The sequence below is a fragment of the Mercenaria mercenaria genome, unplaced genomic scaffold, assembly GCF_021730395.1.
Source record: "Mercenaria mercenaria strain notata unplaced genomic scaffold, MADL_Memer_1 contig_3872, whole genome shotgun sequence".
Taxonomy (NCBI): domain Eukaryota; kingdom Metazoa; phylum Mollusca; class Bivalvia; order Venerida; family Veneridae; genus Mercenaria; species Mercenaria mercenaria.
Genome location: NW_026462054.1, coordinates 55,441 through 74,678, shown reverse-complemented (window position 1 = coordinate 74,678; position 19,238 = coordinate 55,441). Strand labels below are relative to the sequence as shown.

Sequence of the window (19,238 nt, the reverse complement as noted above, 5' to 3'; positions counted from 1 at the left end):
AATCAGTTCATTTCGTGTTCCAAAAGATAATTAAACTCTTAAAATTGCAGCGTTTTAATTACTATGCATTTGTTTTTTAAATATTAGGTTTTTATTAAATTTTTTATCAAAGTGGTGACAGGAGCGATCAAATTTAACTGAGAGGGCGGGAAGAGGTGACCTACACTCACATTCTTTATATTTTGTTAGACCATGATCTTTTATTGTAATTAATCTTTATTATGATTATTCTATTATTACAATGTTTATAATTTCTGCAGCATTTGAAAATGATCCAGAAAACAAATATTAGAGATACTTTTTTTCTTAAGTAAATAAATTCCAATCATAATTTAATTACGAATTTAGATTTTTATTTCTAAATAAGCATCGTTTAAAAGAAAATGCCCATCAGAGTTCAAGTAAGTCACATCAGTGACATCTTATATGCTTATCGGATATAATAAGGTGACGTACTCCAAGGGGCAGGACGTGAAGTGGTTGCACACTTGGTTCAAGCGAGCGAAATGGTTGCAAACTTACAAAATGGAGGATACGGCAAGAAACGGCGCCAATCAAATATCAAAACATAGGCATGGCGATATTATAACTTCAATTACTTTGAGAATGCGAAATCTACAACGCTGAAACGCAAAACCGAGTGTGACGTAGACATAGAACTGGTGCATGCACATACTCGTAGAGTTTAAAATACCACAAAACCCCACTTACCTGATAAAAAAGCAAGCAAACTCGCGATGATTTCAGAAACTATCCGCCATTTTGTAACTTTACAACCATTTGGCTCGCTTGAACCAAGTGTACAACCACTTCACGTCCTGCCCCTTGTACTCGAAATTACAAACAGTCCGATGTTATGGTCTTATTAAATCGATAAGGTGACAGATGTTTTATCGTGTCAGTTACATGATAGTTGCGTAATTATTTGTCGTATATTTCTTAAAATAGAGACTTCAGTGACAAATAAGCGCATGCCCTGATGTCACTCTAGTCTGAGTAAATGTATACAATGTATACAACAGCTATGTTTTTGTAAAAAACCTCCTTTGACAGATATATTGAAAGAAAATATGTAAGGAAAAAATGTATTTGTTTTGTAATTGGATCTGGTTTCAGTTTGAAACATGATAACAACTTATACAATATTGATATAAAATATATTTATCGAAGCAAAGGTCTTGTTTTTAATGTTATACATGTCTGTCAATTCCAGCGGAAATTCTGACTGGTGTTTTGCTGAACACTTGACTACCGGTAAAAAGGGCTTTATTCCGTCAGCCTATGTAACTGAAGATATCCGAGCATTGGAGGCACAAGTGTGCGTATTCATTTTATTCCATTTTCACATTTAAGAGTTGCTAACAATTTTGAGCAAATTCATATTTATGGTGTTATTGATCACAATTTAATGAAACTTCCCACATTTTCATTATGTTCGAAATTGTCTACGTGATTGTATTTCGGTGACTAAATATTAGAATCGAATGAAAGTACATATATGTCTTTCCCTTCATTATTCCAAATAAAATCACAAGTCTTGCTATCCTTGTGGTGCCATTACGACTCCTAAGGAGTGGTGCAAAATTTTAGATAGATCCATGTTATAAAAAATAAATGGAGGAAAATTGAGAATATTTCTTATTTATCCCGCTTTCTGTTTGGCTCTAATCCGAGCCACATTTCTTTGATACGCTGTCAAACCTGGCCATTAATGGCACTTTTGGTCGTAATTTGGTGTCATTTTCACTGTTTCTCCAAGATTGTTGACAAGTATGAAATTAATATATTTTGAAAAGACTGAAAAAGCCTTCCTGTGAAATAAATTTCAGGAATGATTTAAAACAAAATCTAAGATTAGAACCCATTTTATGTAAATCTGACGCTTTAATACGTCATAATCTTAACATAGTCATAGATCATTCATGAAATTTATATCACAGCAAAGAAATTTTTAGTCTAAAAATCCAAAAGTCCAAAATTATTAATTTCATACGTGTCAGCTTAAAACTGAAAACAAGGATATGTTAAAAATCTTTGGAGTTACAGTGAAAATGACGCAAATGAAATGACGCCCAAAAAGTGCCTCTACGGGCCAAGTTTGCCAACGTACCAAAGAAATGTGGCCGGGATTAGAGCCAAAAGGTTAAAAAGAATAAATCAGAATTTATTTTAAATTTTCCCCCATTCTTTTTCATAGAGCTATCTAAATTTTTGTTAAAGGTTGCACGACTCCTTAAGGAGGTAGGTTACCTTGTTACAAGGGTAAATTCAAGTTAGTTTAACCGCAGCATTTGTTTGTATTTCGTGTAATATGAAGTTTTACCTGCTACAATCTCAATTTCGTTTGTCTCTGTCCCTTCAAATTCAATTTTATCTAGGTTTGAAGAACATGACCCTCTAAAGGTATTTCATATTAAAAGAAGAAGGAAAATACGGATATTTAACACTTTTCAGTGTATTTTAGTTTCATTGATATCCGTAGAAGTCTGCATAATTGATAATTTTACTAGTATGCACGTTAGCTTTCTAATATAAGCTTTAAATGCATATGTCGCGGGGCTCGTGTTTCCATGGTAACGCATTTTCTCTCATTTTTAAACAACTATGTATAAAAATAGGTGTTTTCGACGGCTTAAGTGGCATTCTGTTAATGACTAACACAAAAATATCTGGGAAATATTATAAGCAAAATACCATGCACTTTACATGGTACCCTATTTTTCTTAAAGTTTACAGTAACCATGGCAACAGAGATGTTTGAAATAGCTTATATCTTGCTTTTTGTCGTAATTTCTTATAAAAAAAAAATTGAAATAGCTTATATCTTGCTTTTTGTCGTAATTTCTTATAAAAAGATATTGAATAAGATTATCTTTCTAGTTAATGTAGCTTTAAAACATATTATTTCTAACGTAAGTTATATTTTCTTGTTATTTGCATTGATTCAAACAAATTTCACAGCTTAGAATACATATGGCAGTACCCCTCGCCTGGCATTTTCATGGAAAAATCGTTCAGCATGCTGATATTATTCTAATGGATATTGTTGAAATGAAAATAAAAAGTTGTGTTTCTTAAATAGACCAGTGTCAACGCTTTTGAATTTTACATTTAGATACATAGGTCACGGGCTTCGTTTCCATGGTAACATCAATTAAATTTAAGGAACCACATTTTTCTACTGAAATTTGAACATTTTTAGATCTTATTTTTTAGTATATAAGGAACAAATTATCAACGGAACCTGAAAAATAGGTATTACAAATCAAACTGCTAGATTTTTTATTTGAAAATGGCCGTTACAAGTAACCTTTCATCCAACTATATTCCTAATAACATTGGTTACCATCGTCCATTTTCTTACAATCCGCATAACGTTTCAATATAACTACATAAAAGAAGCAAAATATTGATGATTATTCAGAGCAAAAGATTCATAACAAATATTTCAGCAAATATTTGTTATTTGAAGATACTTAAAATAAAGAAAATGCACAGAATTACGTACTTTCAAGATAAAAGCTATTAATTTTGCGCGGTAACTGACACGTAACGTCATGACGTCAATGACGTCCTTTTGAGGCAACATTGTTTTGAAGCGTTTCTGCGGTAATTGATTCATTATTTCTGCATTATTAAACCATAAAGTATCAGATCGGAGGCAGGTTCATGATTTGTTTTCAGGAGAATGAATATACAAACACATTTAATTTGTCGTAAACGTCGTCGTAAACCGTCACGTTAGCTTCCGGTTAAACATGCGCACATACAAATATGAAGGTAACCTACCTCCTTAATGTACTTAACCTCTATTTCAACATTTTTTTTTTTTGCGATTTTTATAAAGTAGAAACTTTATTCACGTGTTCCCCTAATAAGAGTATAAGATACGCTCCATAAGTCTTGCTCATTATTGCCCTTTTTGTACTAATCCTTTTTTAGCAAACAGTTTTTTTATTGGGAACAACTTATAATTTCAGTAACTGATAACTGGTAACAGCTTGATATCTAAGTTTGCACATTTCCTCGCCATCATTATTACTAGAATATTACTTAGGTTTAAAGCTATTCTTATTATCGTTGTTGAAGTAATGTATATGTTTTATGTCTTTCAGTTGGTGGCATGACATTAGCAGGGAAGGTGCGGAGGTATTGCTTAGAATGACCGATGGATCTCTTGGAACATACCTTTTAAGACCTTCTGACAGTATGTATGGCCCGTAATTTAACGGTTTTTCGCAAATAACTTCTAAGTTTTACAGGAGCATATATGTATATCTTTGTTTCTGTCTCATCTGTGAACATCATATTGATCCTTAACCGGGTATTGTGTCAAATCAACGTTACGCAGTAACCTTAACGTCGCCGTGTTTTGTATTTGTGGGTAGATTTATTTCACCAAGCAATGGTGAAAAACATGGACTCCGAGCATTGTTGAATCTAGATAGCAGCCCTGGATTTCGATGGTTAAAATCTACGAATGTAACCTGATTAAATAGCAACCCCACAATCGTTAGCAATGTTATCGCCAACATAGTTAATTAGTCTGTTTTAAGATACTTTTGTGTACTCGTACATGTTGAAAATAAGTTTTGACATACTTTGTTCAGAATTTGTAATTGATATTTTCATTATTAAATTTCATCTTTTCTTTTAGCTCACCTGTCATGTACTGACAAGGTGAACTTTTGTGATCACTCTTCGTCCGTCGCCCGTCGTCCGTCCGTAGTACGTTCACAATTTCCTGTGAACACGATACAGACCACATTTTGCAATTAATTTTAATCAAACTTGCACACAACGTGTATTGGCATAATATCTCGGTTCCTTTCGAAAACTGGCCGGATCCCATAAAGAGCAAACATTGTCTATTTTTTGCTTGTGTACACGATAGTGCCCACATTTTGCAATCAATTTTAAAGAAACTTGAACACAACTTGTTTTGGCAAAATATCTCAGTTCTTTTCTAAACTGGCCAGTTTCTGTCATAGATTCCAGAGTTATGGGTCCTTAAAGAGCCAAAATTTGTTTTATTATTATTATTTGTTTTCGTTTGTGAACACGACAGAGACCACATTTTGCTAATAACGTTAATTAAAATTGCACACTACTTGTATGTCATAATATTGCGATTCTTTTCGAAGACCAGATTTCATCATGGCTTCCAGAGTAATGCCCCCTTAAAGGTCCAAAATGTGATATGTTTGGTTTGTGAACACGATAGAGACAACACTTTGCAATCAACTTTAATTAAACTTGCACACTACTTGGGGTAAGAGTGAGGTTAGGTGCACCATAAACCGGTTTAAACTCCCCAGTGGTGGTTTTGCCACTGACCGTTCCAAGACGGTGCCCCACTGTGTTCCTGTATGTGTTTGTTTTGTCCTTTTGTGTTTTTCATTTTTTGTGTGTGGTGTGCGAGGGTTGTTCGTGTGTCTTTGGGTAGGCTGCGTTTTTTGAACGTGGCTTTCCCTGTTAGATATTCTTCCTTGTTTTTTTTGTATTGAAATATTAACTCAGTTCCTTTCGAAAACTTGCCAAATCCCACAATGGGTTTCAGAGTTATTGCCCCTTAAAGGGCCAAAATTGGCTATTTTGGCTTTTGTAACCATATAGTCTACATTTAAGGTTTGATTTGATACTAACTTGCAAAACATCTTCAACAACAATGAATCTTTGATTCTATGATGCATCTGTCAGATCCAATCATAGGTTTCAGAGTGATGGCCCCTACCTGACCCTAAAATGCCAAACTTTGGTAGTTGTTACCTTATGAAGACGATAGAAGTGACATTTTATATTTGACTTTAACCACACTCTACAAATTTTAAGTCACAATAAGATCTCAGTACCTCTTTAAAACCAGCTAGCTTTTTTCATGGGTTCTGGAGCTACTGCCCCTAAAAGGGGCAACATTTACTTCTTTGGCCCTTTCAGCCATAAAGAGGTTTCATTTAGACTTTGACTTGATTTAAACTTGCACAGAATGATTACCTTGATGATTTCTACTCCTAGATCGAAACTGGGTCATGTCCGGTCAAAAACTAGGTTACAGGAAAAGTTGGCTAACAATCTAAAAAAAACAAGGACAAGCATCAAACAGGGAAGTCACATTTATGACCCTAGCATCATGAAACTTGGTCAGAATGTTTATCTTGATGATTTCTAGGCCAAACTCGCAATTAGGTCGTATGGAGTCAGAAACTAGTTCTCCCGGACAATCAAAGGAAAAGCTTGTTAACACTCTTGTTCGTTTGATGTGCATGAAACATGGTCAGAATGTTTGTGCGCATGAAATATTGCATGAATTTCATCTAAGTCATGCTGGGTCAAAAGCTATGTCAACAAGTCAAATCAAAGAATAAGCTTGTCTACACTTAAGAGGCCACGTGTTGTGGCCCTCTTGTTTTAATTTCAAGAGTGCAAGGTAAAATTCCGTAAAATTACTTAAAGATAGCAAAATTCAAACGTATGTTTCCCTTTAACCTAACGTTAGTTCAACGCCGTTGGTCATTTCTGACACGTAGGAAACATTTTCAGATAGGGGAGGGGACACACATTTTAAAAATCAGCTGAGCTGACCTATAACAGATAATAGTTGCTAAGATAATTACCGTAATTGGTCAAAGTATGGGAGGGGGAGCCCCCCTCCTGCTCCTATGACCCCACATTTGTTCGCATCCCCGCTTCTTTTTACTACGAATTGGGCACTAAAATGCCCATCATTGCCGGGTAGAGCTCCCAACTGTTGTTTTTGCACTGGTTGTTTTTGAGCGGTGTCCCTTTAAGTTTATTTGTTTGTTAATCATGTCCTCGGTGTCTGATTGTCTTGTGTGGTCTATGTCTGTTTGTGCATGCTTGCGTGCGTGTACATGTGTATGTTAGTCTTGTACGCGTCCAAGCTTGTACTGCTGTGGGTCGGGAGACATTGTTTTTGGAATGTGGCTTTCCCTTTTGAAAGGAATATAGCTTTTTACCACCCTGAAGGTGGCCATATTAAATTCGTACTGTCCTTTTCCGCGCGCGCGCGAGCGCGCGTGTGTGTGCGCGCGCGCACGCGTGTGCGTCGGTCGGTCCGTCAGTGCATCCCTGTCCGGATTTTTGTCCGGGCTTTAAATCTAACATACATCCATGAAGGGATTTTAAAATAATTTAGCATAAATGTTCGCCATAATGAGACGACGTGTGATGCACAAGTTACAGATCCCTATCTCCAAGTTCACATTTAGAGGTCAATTGTTATCATGGACTTTTTTTGTGTCCAGCTCATAACTCTGTCATCCATGAAGGGATTTTGAAATAACTTGGCAAAAAATGTTTCCCATTATTAGCCGATGTTTCAAGCCTAGGTCCTTGATCCAAGGTGGTCAAGATCACAATTAGAAACCAAATGTTAACATGGTATCTGTTTCTTGTCTGGTCTATAACTCTGCCATGTATCAAGGGATTCGAAAATAATTTGACGCAAATGTTAACCATATAGAGTTGTGTGGGTCTCACAGGTCAAGGTCAAAAATGATTCATACCTAAACTATTTTGGCATATCTTGCCTTGCTAGCGTTCATGGGCACGCTATTGGGCCATTTGTCACCGATATTGACAGCTCTTGTATTTGTTGTTATATCAGTATTGGCCAGTTTACATCATTTTGTAAACATTCAAAGGCCAAAACTCTTGACTCGGGCCTGGTACATTCAGGTCCTGATAACATGCGATAGTTCATTTCATAAATAATACAGTTCTGCAAGTTTGGGCTCCATCCCTTTAAAACTGTAGGAGTACTTATCCGAACAAAACCGATATCTGTATTGCATAATATACAAAATATTGTAAGTTATAAAAGATTATAATTCTTTAATCGGGTGTGCACAAGTTTACTTTATTATGATACATTTCAGTACGTTATAGCCATAACCCTTCAAAACTGTAGGATGAATTATCTGAACAAAGATTTCGGTATAGACACACGGACAGACGAACGAATTACATGGCGGCAACTATATGCCTCAACCCTAAATGTTTTAAGGAACATGGAAATTAGTCTATCACTTATACACATATCTTGAAATTAATTTTTGGTGTCAACTCATTTGAAAAATATTATGCTCCTAAGGTCAAAAACATTAAAGGAGTACTTGAGATATAGTTTCTATCACGTCGCAAAAAGGTATTCCCGTCGAATCTACGAGTTTCTAATCGAAAAGGCGCAACACCACATATAAATTTACAAATATGCAGCGCTATGTTGTTGTGTCAAAAGTAAATAACAACGCATTTCTGCACTTTACTGAATGTTCTGTATGTGCAGAGTTTGTAATGACCCCTTCTCTATTTGCACCAACATGACAATAAATGCCTAAATACCATTTAGTTACAAAATTACTCATAAATATATTTCAAGTTAATTTAAAAATGAAGAACTAGGTATACCTCTAAATTATTGCATTTAGTACCATGTGAAAAATTGCACATTTCATTTTTGAACCGCTCTGGCATCCGTCCATTGTGCAGTCCTTTTATTACAACGTCATTCATTAATAACCGAAATACGTGACCAGTAAACGGCTTGTATACTTTTCCAATATCTGTAAAAGAAGGATGTCACCCCATCGCCAGCTAAATCAAAACTGGGTGTATATTTATCAACCCCAAGAGAAAAATCCTTTATTACTGCATTTTTATAGAAATATTGTTTGAAGCCCCAAATAACTAAACCATAGACAATAGCTGGCCAAACAACAAAATCGTAAAATAAAGAAAAGCATCAAATGGAACTTTATCTTCTTAATTACTAATCTAAGGGCAGGGCTTGCTGTTTGATCTTCTGCTGTTCGATTTATATCTAGGTGTTCATTCAAAGGCATTCCTAATCCAAATATGTATAATTTTCAACACAATCAAGAGTTTGCTGACCACAGTTGTATGTTAATACTTGTCCTTGTCAAAGCACCAGGCCAAACATGAATGATGGTACTTTAACTTTGATTTTTATTTCATTTAAGTACAACAGTTAAACAATATACTCTGAAAGAACTTGTAAATCTCCTGCAGTTCAGCTAACAATAGAATAGCACTAGCATAAAGAACATAACTCTTTTCATTATTAAAAGTGACATCCTGTTTGTAACTAGGTAGTTGTTCAGCCATTTACACGAAGATATTGTCATATAAATTAACTATACTGCATTTAGTATTTTAACGATTATCCCTGATTTCTTACGTCATTTCCAAAGTTTACTTATGTTGATAAAATCATATGCCTTTCGAAAGCCAGTAATAATTTTTTAAAATTTCTTAGGTGTATCAATGATATATGTTAATGTAGATACATGATCAATAGTACTCCTTTCTGTTCGGAAACTATTCTATTCATCAACTAGTTTAGGGTTAACATCAGCCGCCGAAGTAAATAACCTAGGATTTGCATTATATACAGCTGAAAGCATGGGCTTCGCACCTGAATGTCATATAATTACCCGCTTCAGCTGAGAAAAACTTGGATATCAGATTATTTATATCTTTACCCCATAAGGTTGTAACAATTCCTTTCTTCAACCATATTATAAAGAGTGCATGTAAAAAGCAACAGATGTGGCATTTTAAGAGCCTTTGACGGATTCCATCTAGCCCTAACGCTGACATAGTTTTGCATTGTATATGTCTTTTGCCTCCTTGATTACAAAAAGCTAAGACATCAATTTGTAATACATTATCATTATAGCCAGTATGTGAACCAACAGATTTCCATTTTTGCTAGAATATTATCCAAATTTTATGGGTGCTGTCACCTTTAGCACTGCTCTTCTTCCATATGAATAATTTAAGATTAAGCCTGAGTAGTTATTTTCAAGAAACAAGTTTGATACACGTTACAGTGATAGCAGCACTTTTACTATTTACCCATGACATTTTGTGTACCCAACCACAGTATTTGTAGGGGGAGGGGGCGGGCACTTAGATTTGTCCTTGTCCATCCCTTGTCCATCTGTCCGAATCAGTGTTGCGTACATCTTAAAAACATTTTACTTAGAGTCATAAACCCTCATAGGATTATCAATGAGCATGTGAAGTTTGAACATTTGGTTCAGTCTATAACTTCACTGTAAGTGTAAAATATACATTGCAGGAAATAACGGTTTGTGTCACACAATTCGCAAAATGGTATTTGACTCCAGGTGCTGAAAAGATACAGGGATGTAACTTGGCTGGTGGGGTTCTAAACCTAGGATATCACTCACCCTGATCAGAGCTATGGCCATTGACTCTGTCATCAATATGCATAAAAGAAAATAGAATTCGAAAAGTATTTCACATAGAGTCGTAAAATATTAGAAAATTGCTGTATACATGTAGGATGTTACATAGAATGCAAAGCCAAGCAATTGGGTTTTTATATGGGATTTCTCTCCACAAGACAAAAGTCAAGACATTTGACTTCGTCAAAAACTTGCATTATCTGTCCCATGTATCTGAAAACTCTTTTAGCACTGAGTCGTGATTCTTTACCCAGTTCAAATCAGTTTCAATTAATTGCATAAAGTATGTAAATTTAATAGCTATTGCAAGTACAAGCATGATATAACATGAGAAGTTGTGCAACGGGATATCAATTTAGGATATAAGCCCTCCTACCAGCCGTAACAATTCCCTCCCCTAATTTATTTTTTATGGATTTAGCTCTTTAGTTTTTATCTTGTGTTTCTTGACAATATTTTGTGATATTCGTACCTAACTCACACTCGTAATTCTAAGATGATATAAGTCGATATATTTCCTTCGGCCAGAAGTTATACAAAACAGAAAATATTATGGATGTATGTGTGACCACTCAGCCCAAAATTTAAAGTAACTTATGGGTAAATAGCGTGCTTGGTTTTTATTATACAATGATGCCTTAATGCAGGAAATATTATTCCATTCTACATATTTTACAGGAAGATCTATGAAAAATGTTTTTAATTTATTAATTAATTAGGTATGTATTGCATATTAAAATGCATGAAGCAGGGTCTTAAACTGCATGAGCTACAGACAGCTCTTAGGCAGTTGAAGATAAAGAAGTCTCCTGGACCAGATGGAGTCACAAATGAAATGCTGACCCATCTAGGCACTGAAGCAATTTGCAAACTCCTGGAAATTTACAACTACAGCTGGACACAAGGACTGCTTCCACAGATATGGAAAGAGGCAGTCATGATCCCATCCACAAGAAAGGGAAGGATCCAAAGAAGGCTGCAAGCCTAACCAGCTGTGTTGGAAAGACCATGGAGAGGATTGTGAATGCACGCCTAAAGTGGTACATGGAGACTAACAACCTATTTGCAACGCAACAAGCTGGCTTCAGACAATTCCGCTCCACTGAGGACCAGACCACTTATCTATCGCAAGAGATAGAGGACGCCTTCCAAGAGCAGCAAGTCATGCTTACAGCATGGATTGATCTGCAGAGGGCGTTTGACAAAGTGTGGACTGATGGACTCCTCGTCAAGCTGATGAGGACTGGAGTAGGAGGTCACATGCTGAGGTGGATTAAGTCATACCTCCACAACAGGAGAGCAAAAGTCAGTTTAGAACATGCCAGCAGTAGGAAGTTCCTGTTGCGTCATGGTGTCCCACAAGGCGGAGTCTTATCTCCTACACTCTTCTTGCTTTTCATCAATGATCTGGTGTCTGAACTACCGAAAGGAGTTAAGGCTGCTCTCTACGCTGACGATCTGGTGTTATGGTGTAAGGAAGAACATGCCACTACAGCCACATACAGGATGCAAGAAGCCATCAACAAGCTTTCAGCTTGGGCTGAAGATTGGTGTGTATCGATCAATACAGAGAAATCGTCCACCACACTATTCTCCCTGTCGTCAAAGCAGAGGGCGGGTAAAATCAAGATGGGAAATACTTCGCTGATTGAAGCAGACGAGGTAAAATACCTTGGAGTGACCTTTGACAAACGGCTAACCTGGAAGCCCTACATTTGTCAAGCAGAAGGGAAGGCCCGTAGGAAGCTTGCCATGATGCGCAAACTTGTTGGAACAACGTGGGGGGGGGGGGGGGGGCAAATGAGCAAATACTCAAGACAGTATATCAGGGAACAGTGAGACCCCATTTAGAGTATAGCTCAACTGCCTGGTCCACTACTGCCAAAACTAACCAACAGGCTTTAGACAAGGTTCAGAACCAAGCATTGCGGATCATGACAGGTGCTACAAAGTCTACACCAATCTCCTTCATGGAGAAGCTAACAGGCACACAGCCGTTACAAGACAGAAGACATGCAAAGGTTCTGCTTCAAGCAGAGAAGTTCAGGTCTTTTCAAGACCATCCTATGAAAGCCAAGCTAGATGGCTACACAAAGAATCGGCTCAAACGTAGCAGCTTCGTACATGAGGCAAAGAAACTCAACCGAGAGTTCAAAACTGAGCTGAGCATACCAACGACTCCCCTAGGTAGTGAAGACATCATAAACCCACTAGCGAATGATCTGTCCTCAGTGACTTTGAGACTTGCTGTTCCTCGTCTTGACCGCGGGAAGCAAGAGGATGAAGGCATTCGGAAGAGCCTCACACTTGCTATGATCAATGAAGAATATCCTCCGGAATTATGGACTCATGTCTATACAGACGGATCAGCCACATGCGCCGTCAAAGATGGAGGAGCAGGAGTTTTCATTTAATACCCATCTGGCAAGAGAGAAACACTACATGCAGCCACAGGAAAACACTGCAGCAATTACAAGGCAGAGACTGAAGCACTCATGAAGGCCGTCTTAATGGTTGAAGACTCGGCAGAAGAAAGCTCCTCAGTCGTCTTTCTCACAGATGCACTGTCTGTCATGGAAGCTCTGATCAACAATAAAGCTCCGCAGCTAGCCAGGAGAATGCAGAGCCTGAGTACAACCTGCAAAGTAGCACTTCAGTGGATTCCATCCTATTGTGGATGAAGAGGCAGACAAACTGGCTAAGCTAGGAGCTCAGTCAGAACAACCAACAGAACCTGTGAGTTACAAGGAGAAAGTCACCATCATCAAGGCACTAACGAGACCAAGGATGGAGGAAGATGCTTTTCATCTCATTGATCGGTCTGAACAAGTGATGATGGTCAGGCTCCGCTCAGGGCACAACAAGCTCAATGCTCACATGTACAAGAAATACAGACTGACATCATCGCCAACTTGTCCATGTGGTGAAGAAGATCAGACTGCCGAGCATATACTTCAGAGATGTAAAAGGCATGACCAGGAGCGAGTTGCGACTTGGCCGATAGATACCTCAGTCCACCAGAAACTGTATGGAGGCATTGAGGATCTTCGGTAAACCACAAGTTTCATCGAGGCTACTGGTCTGACAGTATAGATGCGAACGACAAGAAGAAGAAGAAGAAGAAGCATATTAAAATATTTGTTCTTGTTTTCCGGAAAATTTTGAACGAAAATAAAATCAATTTTCAAAATAAAAACAATAGAACTGTATTCTGCTCATAAACAATATCTAAATCAGTATCCAGGCCTGATTTTATTGACTATTATTCATAAATTGTTGCTTGAAAGTTATCTTTGCCAGCTATATTGCAAAAACAGCGTTCCATAAACGCGATAAGCCAATTGCATATCGGTAAAAATAGCATGAAAACACCCATGTGCTACCCTCCATGTTACTTTCCGATATACATGCGTTCTTCAGGTCGCAGGTTATAAATGTTTACTTAAAGTCTTGCGCATGCATTGTTTTGCATTGTCAACGGGTAATATACAACCGTACATTAAATGAAAGTGGAAGCACCAGTGTACCATGGACACACATCTCAGCTTTCCCATAAGAGCTGTACCACATATCAGAGAAATTTGCGTTCAATAAAGGTTTCCCCGGGTTGTGCTTTTTGTATCCCACCCAGATATATGTCGTACTTCAAAAGTATTGTATTGTCTTTCAAAATAACGTACCGGTTTAATACATACAATCAGTATTATTTTGAGTTTGAAAATCTTGTTCGAGCCTTCCAGTTAAATGATTTACTTGTGTCAATCTATCTTGCGTACAGTGAAAGGTATAACATCGAGTGTAACATAAGAATATGACCGTTCTTAAACAAAGATAAGCAATATCTTTTCATATAATTTCAATCTTTTTACAGGAATTGTTGAATTCTACACTCTGTATTAAGGTTCCATGTTAATATAATCTAGAACGTTGATCCCTCGAAAGCACCGAGAAAAAAGCAAACAGTGAAAATTGCAGACTCGGTTTGATTGAGTCTGTTCATGAGCAGTAATGGAAAGTGCAACACTGCTCACGCCCTCTAGACTGAATTATCTGTGATATTGCCTGGCGTAATAACATATAATTTTCCAGCCTTTGTTATCAGATCACTTGTTCTGTTTACCGAAAATTCTGGAAAATGTTTTGACATCAGATGATTGCTAATAAAAGCAGAAAACTTGTATTAGAAATCATTCAAATATAATTTCCTCTATTTAGCAAACAAATATTCGCATGAAGTAAAATATCAATAAGTAATACATCATAAAATTAACAATTCCACGACTACCAATATCATCGTTATGAACATTATATACGTCACAACATCGGCTACTTCATTCCCCACAAACAAATACCAAACTATGTGTCTGATATTACTAATTCTAATGACTAACAATGCTTTAATCATCACAACGATGTTATGTTGACGTCACGTCAACGTGATAATTAGCGCCATGTACGCATCAAGAAATAGCGCTTTCAAATTTCATGAAATATTTTACTTAATAACATGTTTTAAACGAAATGTCACATTGCACAAATGTTTTGATTAATTTATACACATACTGAATTAGTTATTCGCTTTGCTGAATAATTCGCAATAATTTTCGCTCGTACTGAACTCTGCCGCAAGACGTATTACCGTTTTCGGTCCTAGTGGGTTTTAACAAATGCCTACTATTGGCGCCATGCTTGTGCGAAGAAACAGTGCCATCATATTTGATATAAATTTTACAATAAATAACATATTAGAATCGATCGAAATAATTTAAAGCAAAACAATGCATTATCACTATATATACACTCGAGCGGTTATACGTCGTCCGAAATAAATAGTGACAAATTATATCTTAAACAAATGCTGCTGTGGTTTACAACAGTCATTTATGACTTTTCAAAGAAAATATTAACGTCAACAAATCTGGTGTCTTTTGTAACTTCAGACCTATTGTATGTGGCATTATCCTGTTAGAAATAATTGATTTTATGTATAAAGATATCAATGTGAAAAATCCCTGACTTCCTTTCAGAACTAGTTCATTTGCAATCTTTTAAAGTTAATAAATAAAAATATGTCATCCTGCACGCAGTTTGAAAAGGTGGCTATATTTCTGGATTATGTAAAACAAATTGTATAGGCCTTGTCTCCAGTAAAAGGATTGAAATTATATGAAACGATATAACCGACCTTCGTTTCATTTCCTGTTTATTAGCAATCGCGTCTCCGCGTTCAATATGTAATGTTATTCCGTATGTAGTTCCTTAGATTCAAAGTAAAAATAAAATCATTCGGGTGATGTATACTCAGGTATACTGGACATTTTTTTTCCAAAATATTGAGATTGTAATATGCAATTCCTTGATTCTACTATTCGACATCTAGAACTATAGTTCAGTTTTCAGTTTAAACAAATGAAACAAATCATGATCTTCACAAAAACAATTGAAAACTAAAACAAAAAAAAGTTTATAATAGTATCAAATTGCGTGTATATATATTTACTCGAAAAATGGTAAGTTGGGTACAATAAAATCTGGAAAGTAGATCACTCGGAAGCACAGAGAACAAGGCAAACAGTGAAAATTGCAGACTCGGTTTGATTGAGTCTGTTCATGAGCAAGCCTTTGTAATTGTTTCAGGCGTGAAAATCATCATTTAAAAAATTCTTGTATTTCAAGTTGATAGTAATATCTTTATTCTCGATTGCGAAACTAGTTCTTACAACTTTGATTATTCGCTCTCAAGACCAATTCCAGATGGAATCAACCTCAAGTTTAGATGTTTTACTTGTGTAGTAAACTTGAAAACGCAATAAGTAGTTCAAAACAAACTCAAACTCATCACAAATTATTGTACCTCGTAGAAAAATGATAAAATTTTGTGATTTTACAACTTATTCTATTTTTTCTGAGACCCTGGATGCCAGGACAAACCTAAATTATATATATATATATTTGCTATGGTGCAGTATACCTAAAATGCCTCTCTCAAATGGTTATAATAGATTTACTTTGAATCTACCGATTTTTATCATTTATATAGCATTGTGTTTCAAATTAATTGTTCTATTATGTGCCAAAACCCGCATCTAAAAATAAGCAGCTGTTACAAAACTACATATGGCGTAACATAACATATTGAACGCTCCTCGTATATGTGGTGCCAAATAGAAACTTCCATACGTTCCTTCAGTTGCTTTTAACATTGAAATATTGCGACCGTATACGTTTCAAAGGTAAAATTAATATTGTGTTGCATAAATTGAATGTAGTAATTAATACTTCAAGATGTTTTAATTGTATTTATTTCAGGAGGACGTATGTTTGTACTGTCGATGTTGGTTCCAGACAAGGAATTCAGCAGAGCTCGTGTCGCGCACATTCAAATCAAGTCACACAGTGGAAGGCTATATATATCTTTAAGAAGACATTTCACTGACATATTCGACCTTATTCATTTCTATAAGTGTAAGTATCATATTCACTTCGTTACGGCATTATATGAAATTATTAGACACGAAAAATCTCTCGACAGAACATTATAAAATTGCAGTTTGCGTAAAATCTACTTTTTAGTTTCTCAGCCGGACAGAAATATGAATTCTTTCGCACATTTAAACGAACAAATAATGATCGAGGAATAAAACTTTTGCATTAATTGCCAATCGATGTTCATCCACACTATACTAGTTTTCTGATGTGACAGCTACTGTAAGTTAAGGGTCGCTCCCCAGCACGCAAACTGGATCTAGCTTTTTTCTCACTTACTCATTATTTTTGGAATTAGGTGATAAATTTGAAAGTTCAGCAATCACGCGTTGATACAAGTGCAAGAGTAATTATAATTATAATATTATAATAAAGAAATAGAGATTATATAAATATCTATATAAATAATGAAAGTAAAGTTAGTAGGCAGTTGGTAGTTGGTAGTTGAACATTCGAATAACCAACTACTTACTAGTTGCCAGTTGGTTATTCAAAATGTATAAGCAAGTCTGATTACCTTTTAAAACATAATGATAAAAAATATTCTTATCCATGTTTTGTTCTTTAATATTAATCTTCATTTCTTAAAATGCATTAAGCAGTCTCAAAAAGTACATGGAGAGCCAGTTGCCAGTTTGCGATATGTTTCAGAAAAGCTTCTTTTTTTCAGTCATAAATGGATAAAATCATTCAATATGGCATTTTATATGGTCTTTCATATCAATATCTGACACTTTCAGCGTAAATATCAGTCTTGGAAACACTCAGGAGAGCCAGTTGCCAATTCGCGTGTGAATGACCAACTGCCTACTGGTTGGCAGTTGGTTATTCGACATTTTAAATGCAGTCAGTATTTTGGTAGAACATGATAATTTTTTTTATTCTAACCCTTGTCTTGTTCTTTAATGATAATATTTATTCCTTTAAACGCATTCAGCAGTCTCAAAAGCACCAGGAGAGCCAGTTGCCAATTCGCGATATGTTTCAGAAAAGCTGATTTTTTTCAGACACATATCAATAAAATAGTTCAATTTTACATATATTTTGTTCTTTCGTATCAGTATCTGACACTTTCAACGTATAGCTCAGTCTTGGAAACACTCACGAGAGCCAGTTGTAGGTAGTTGGTTATTCGACAGTTATAGTTTTGGTCGAAAATGATATCAAAATCAATCTAGTCCTTGTTTCGTTCTTAAATGTTAATATTTATTCCTTTAAATACATTCAACAGTCTCAAAATGCACCAGGACAGCCAGTTGCCAATTCGCGATATGTTTCAGAAAAGCCGATTTTTCAGACACAAATGAACAAAATAATTCAATTTTACGTATATTTTGTTTTTTCGTATCAATATCATACACTTCCAACGTACAGGCCAGTCTTGGAAACACTCAGGAGAGCCAGTTGCCAATTCGCGTGCGAATAACCAACTGTCCACTGGTAGGCAGTTGGTTATTCGACATTTACTGACAGTCATAGTTTTGGCAGAACATGATAAAAATTCATTCTAACCCTTGTTTTGTTGTTTTATGTTAGCATTTTCTTTCAAATGCATTCAACAGTCGCAAAATGCACCAGGACAGTCAGTTGCCAATTCGCGATATGTTTCAGAAAAACCGATTTTTCAGACACAAATGAACAAAATAATTCAATTTTACATATATTTTGTTCTTTCGTATCAATATCCGACACTTTCAACGTATAGGTCAGTCTTGGAAACACTCGGAAGAGCCAGTTGCCAATTCGCATGCGAAAAACCAACTGTCTACTGGTAGGCAGTTGGTTATTCGACATTTTACAGTAAGCCGTTGTTTTGGTAGAACATGATAAAAAATCATTCTAACCCTTGTTTTGTTATTTTATATTAGTATTTATTCATTTAAATGCATTCAACAGTCTCAAAATGCACCAGGAGAGCCAGTTGCCAATTCGCGATATGTTTCAGAAAAGCCGATTTTTCAGACACATAAGAATAAAATAATTCAATTTTACATATATTAGGTTCTTTCGTATCAATATCATACACTTCCAACGTATAGGTCAGTCTTGGAAACGATCAGGAGAGCCAGTTGCCAATTCGCGTGCGAATAACCAACTGCCTACTGTTAGGCAGTTGGTTATTCGACATTTTACTGACATTCATAGTTTTGGTAGAACATGATAAAAATTCCTTCTAACCCTTGTTTTGTTCTTTTGTGTTAGTATTTATTCTTTCAAATGCATTCAACAGTCACAAAACGCATCAGGAGAGCCAGTTGCCAATTCGCGATATGTTTCAGAAAAGCCGATTTTTCAGACACAAATGAATAAAATTATTCAATTTTACATATATTTTGTTCTTTCGTATCAATATCCAACATTTTCAACGTGCAGGTCAGTCTTGGAAACACTCAGGAGAGCCAGTTACCAATTCGCGTGCGAATAACTAACTGCCTACTGGTAGGCAGTTGGCTGTTCGGCATTTTACAAACAGTCTGTGTTTAGGTCGAAAATGAT

At 36.0% G+C, this 19,238-nt stretch overlaps 1 protein-coding gene across 2 annotated transcripts in view; it reads left to right on the top strand.

Annotated features, from left to right (window-relative positions):
* Positions 1-4,170: 4,170 nt before the first annotated feature.
* LOC123524571 (tyrosine-protein kinase Lyn-like) overlaps positions 4,171-19,238 on the top strand; it is a gene marked incomplete at its 5' end in the record, with an annotated part of 47,163 nt that continues 32,095 nt past the window's right edge. For both annotated transcript variants that reach the window (XM_053534630.1, XM_053534629.1), the window contains 2 exon segments: positions 4,171-4,207; positions 16,566-16,721. In XM_053534630.1, the coding sequence (XP_053390605.1) occupies positions 4,171-4,207; positions 16,566-16,721 (193 nt within the window).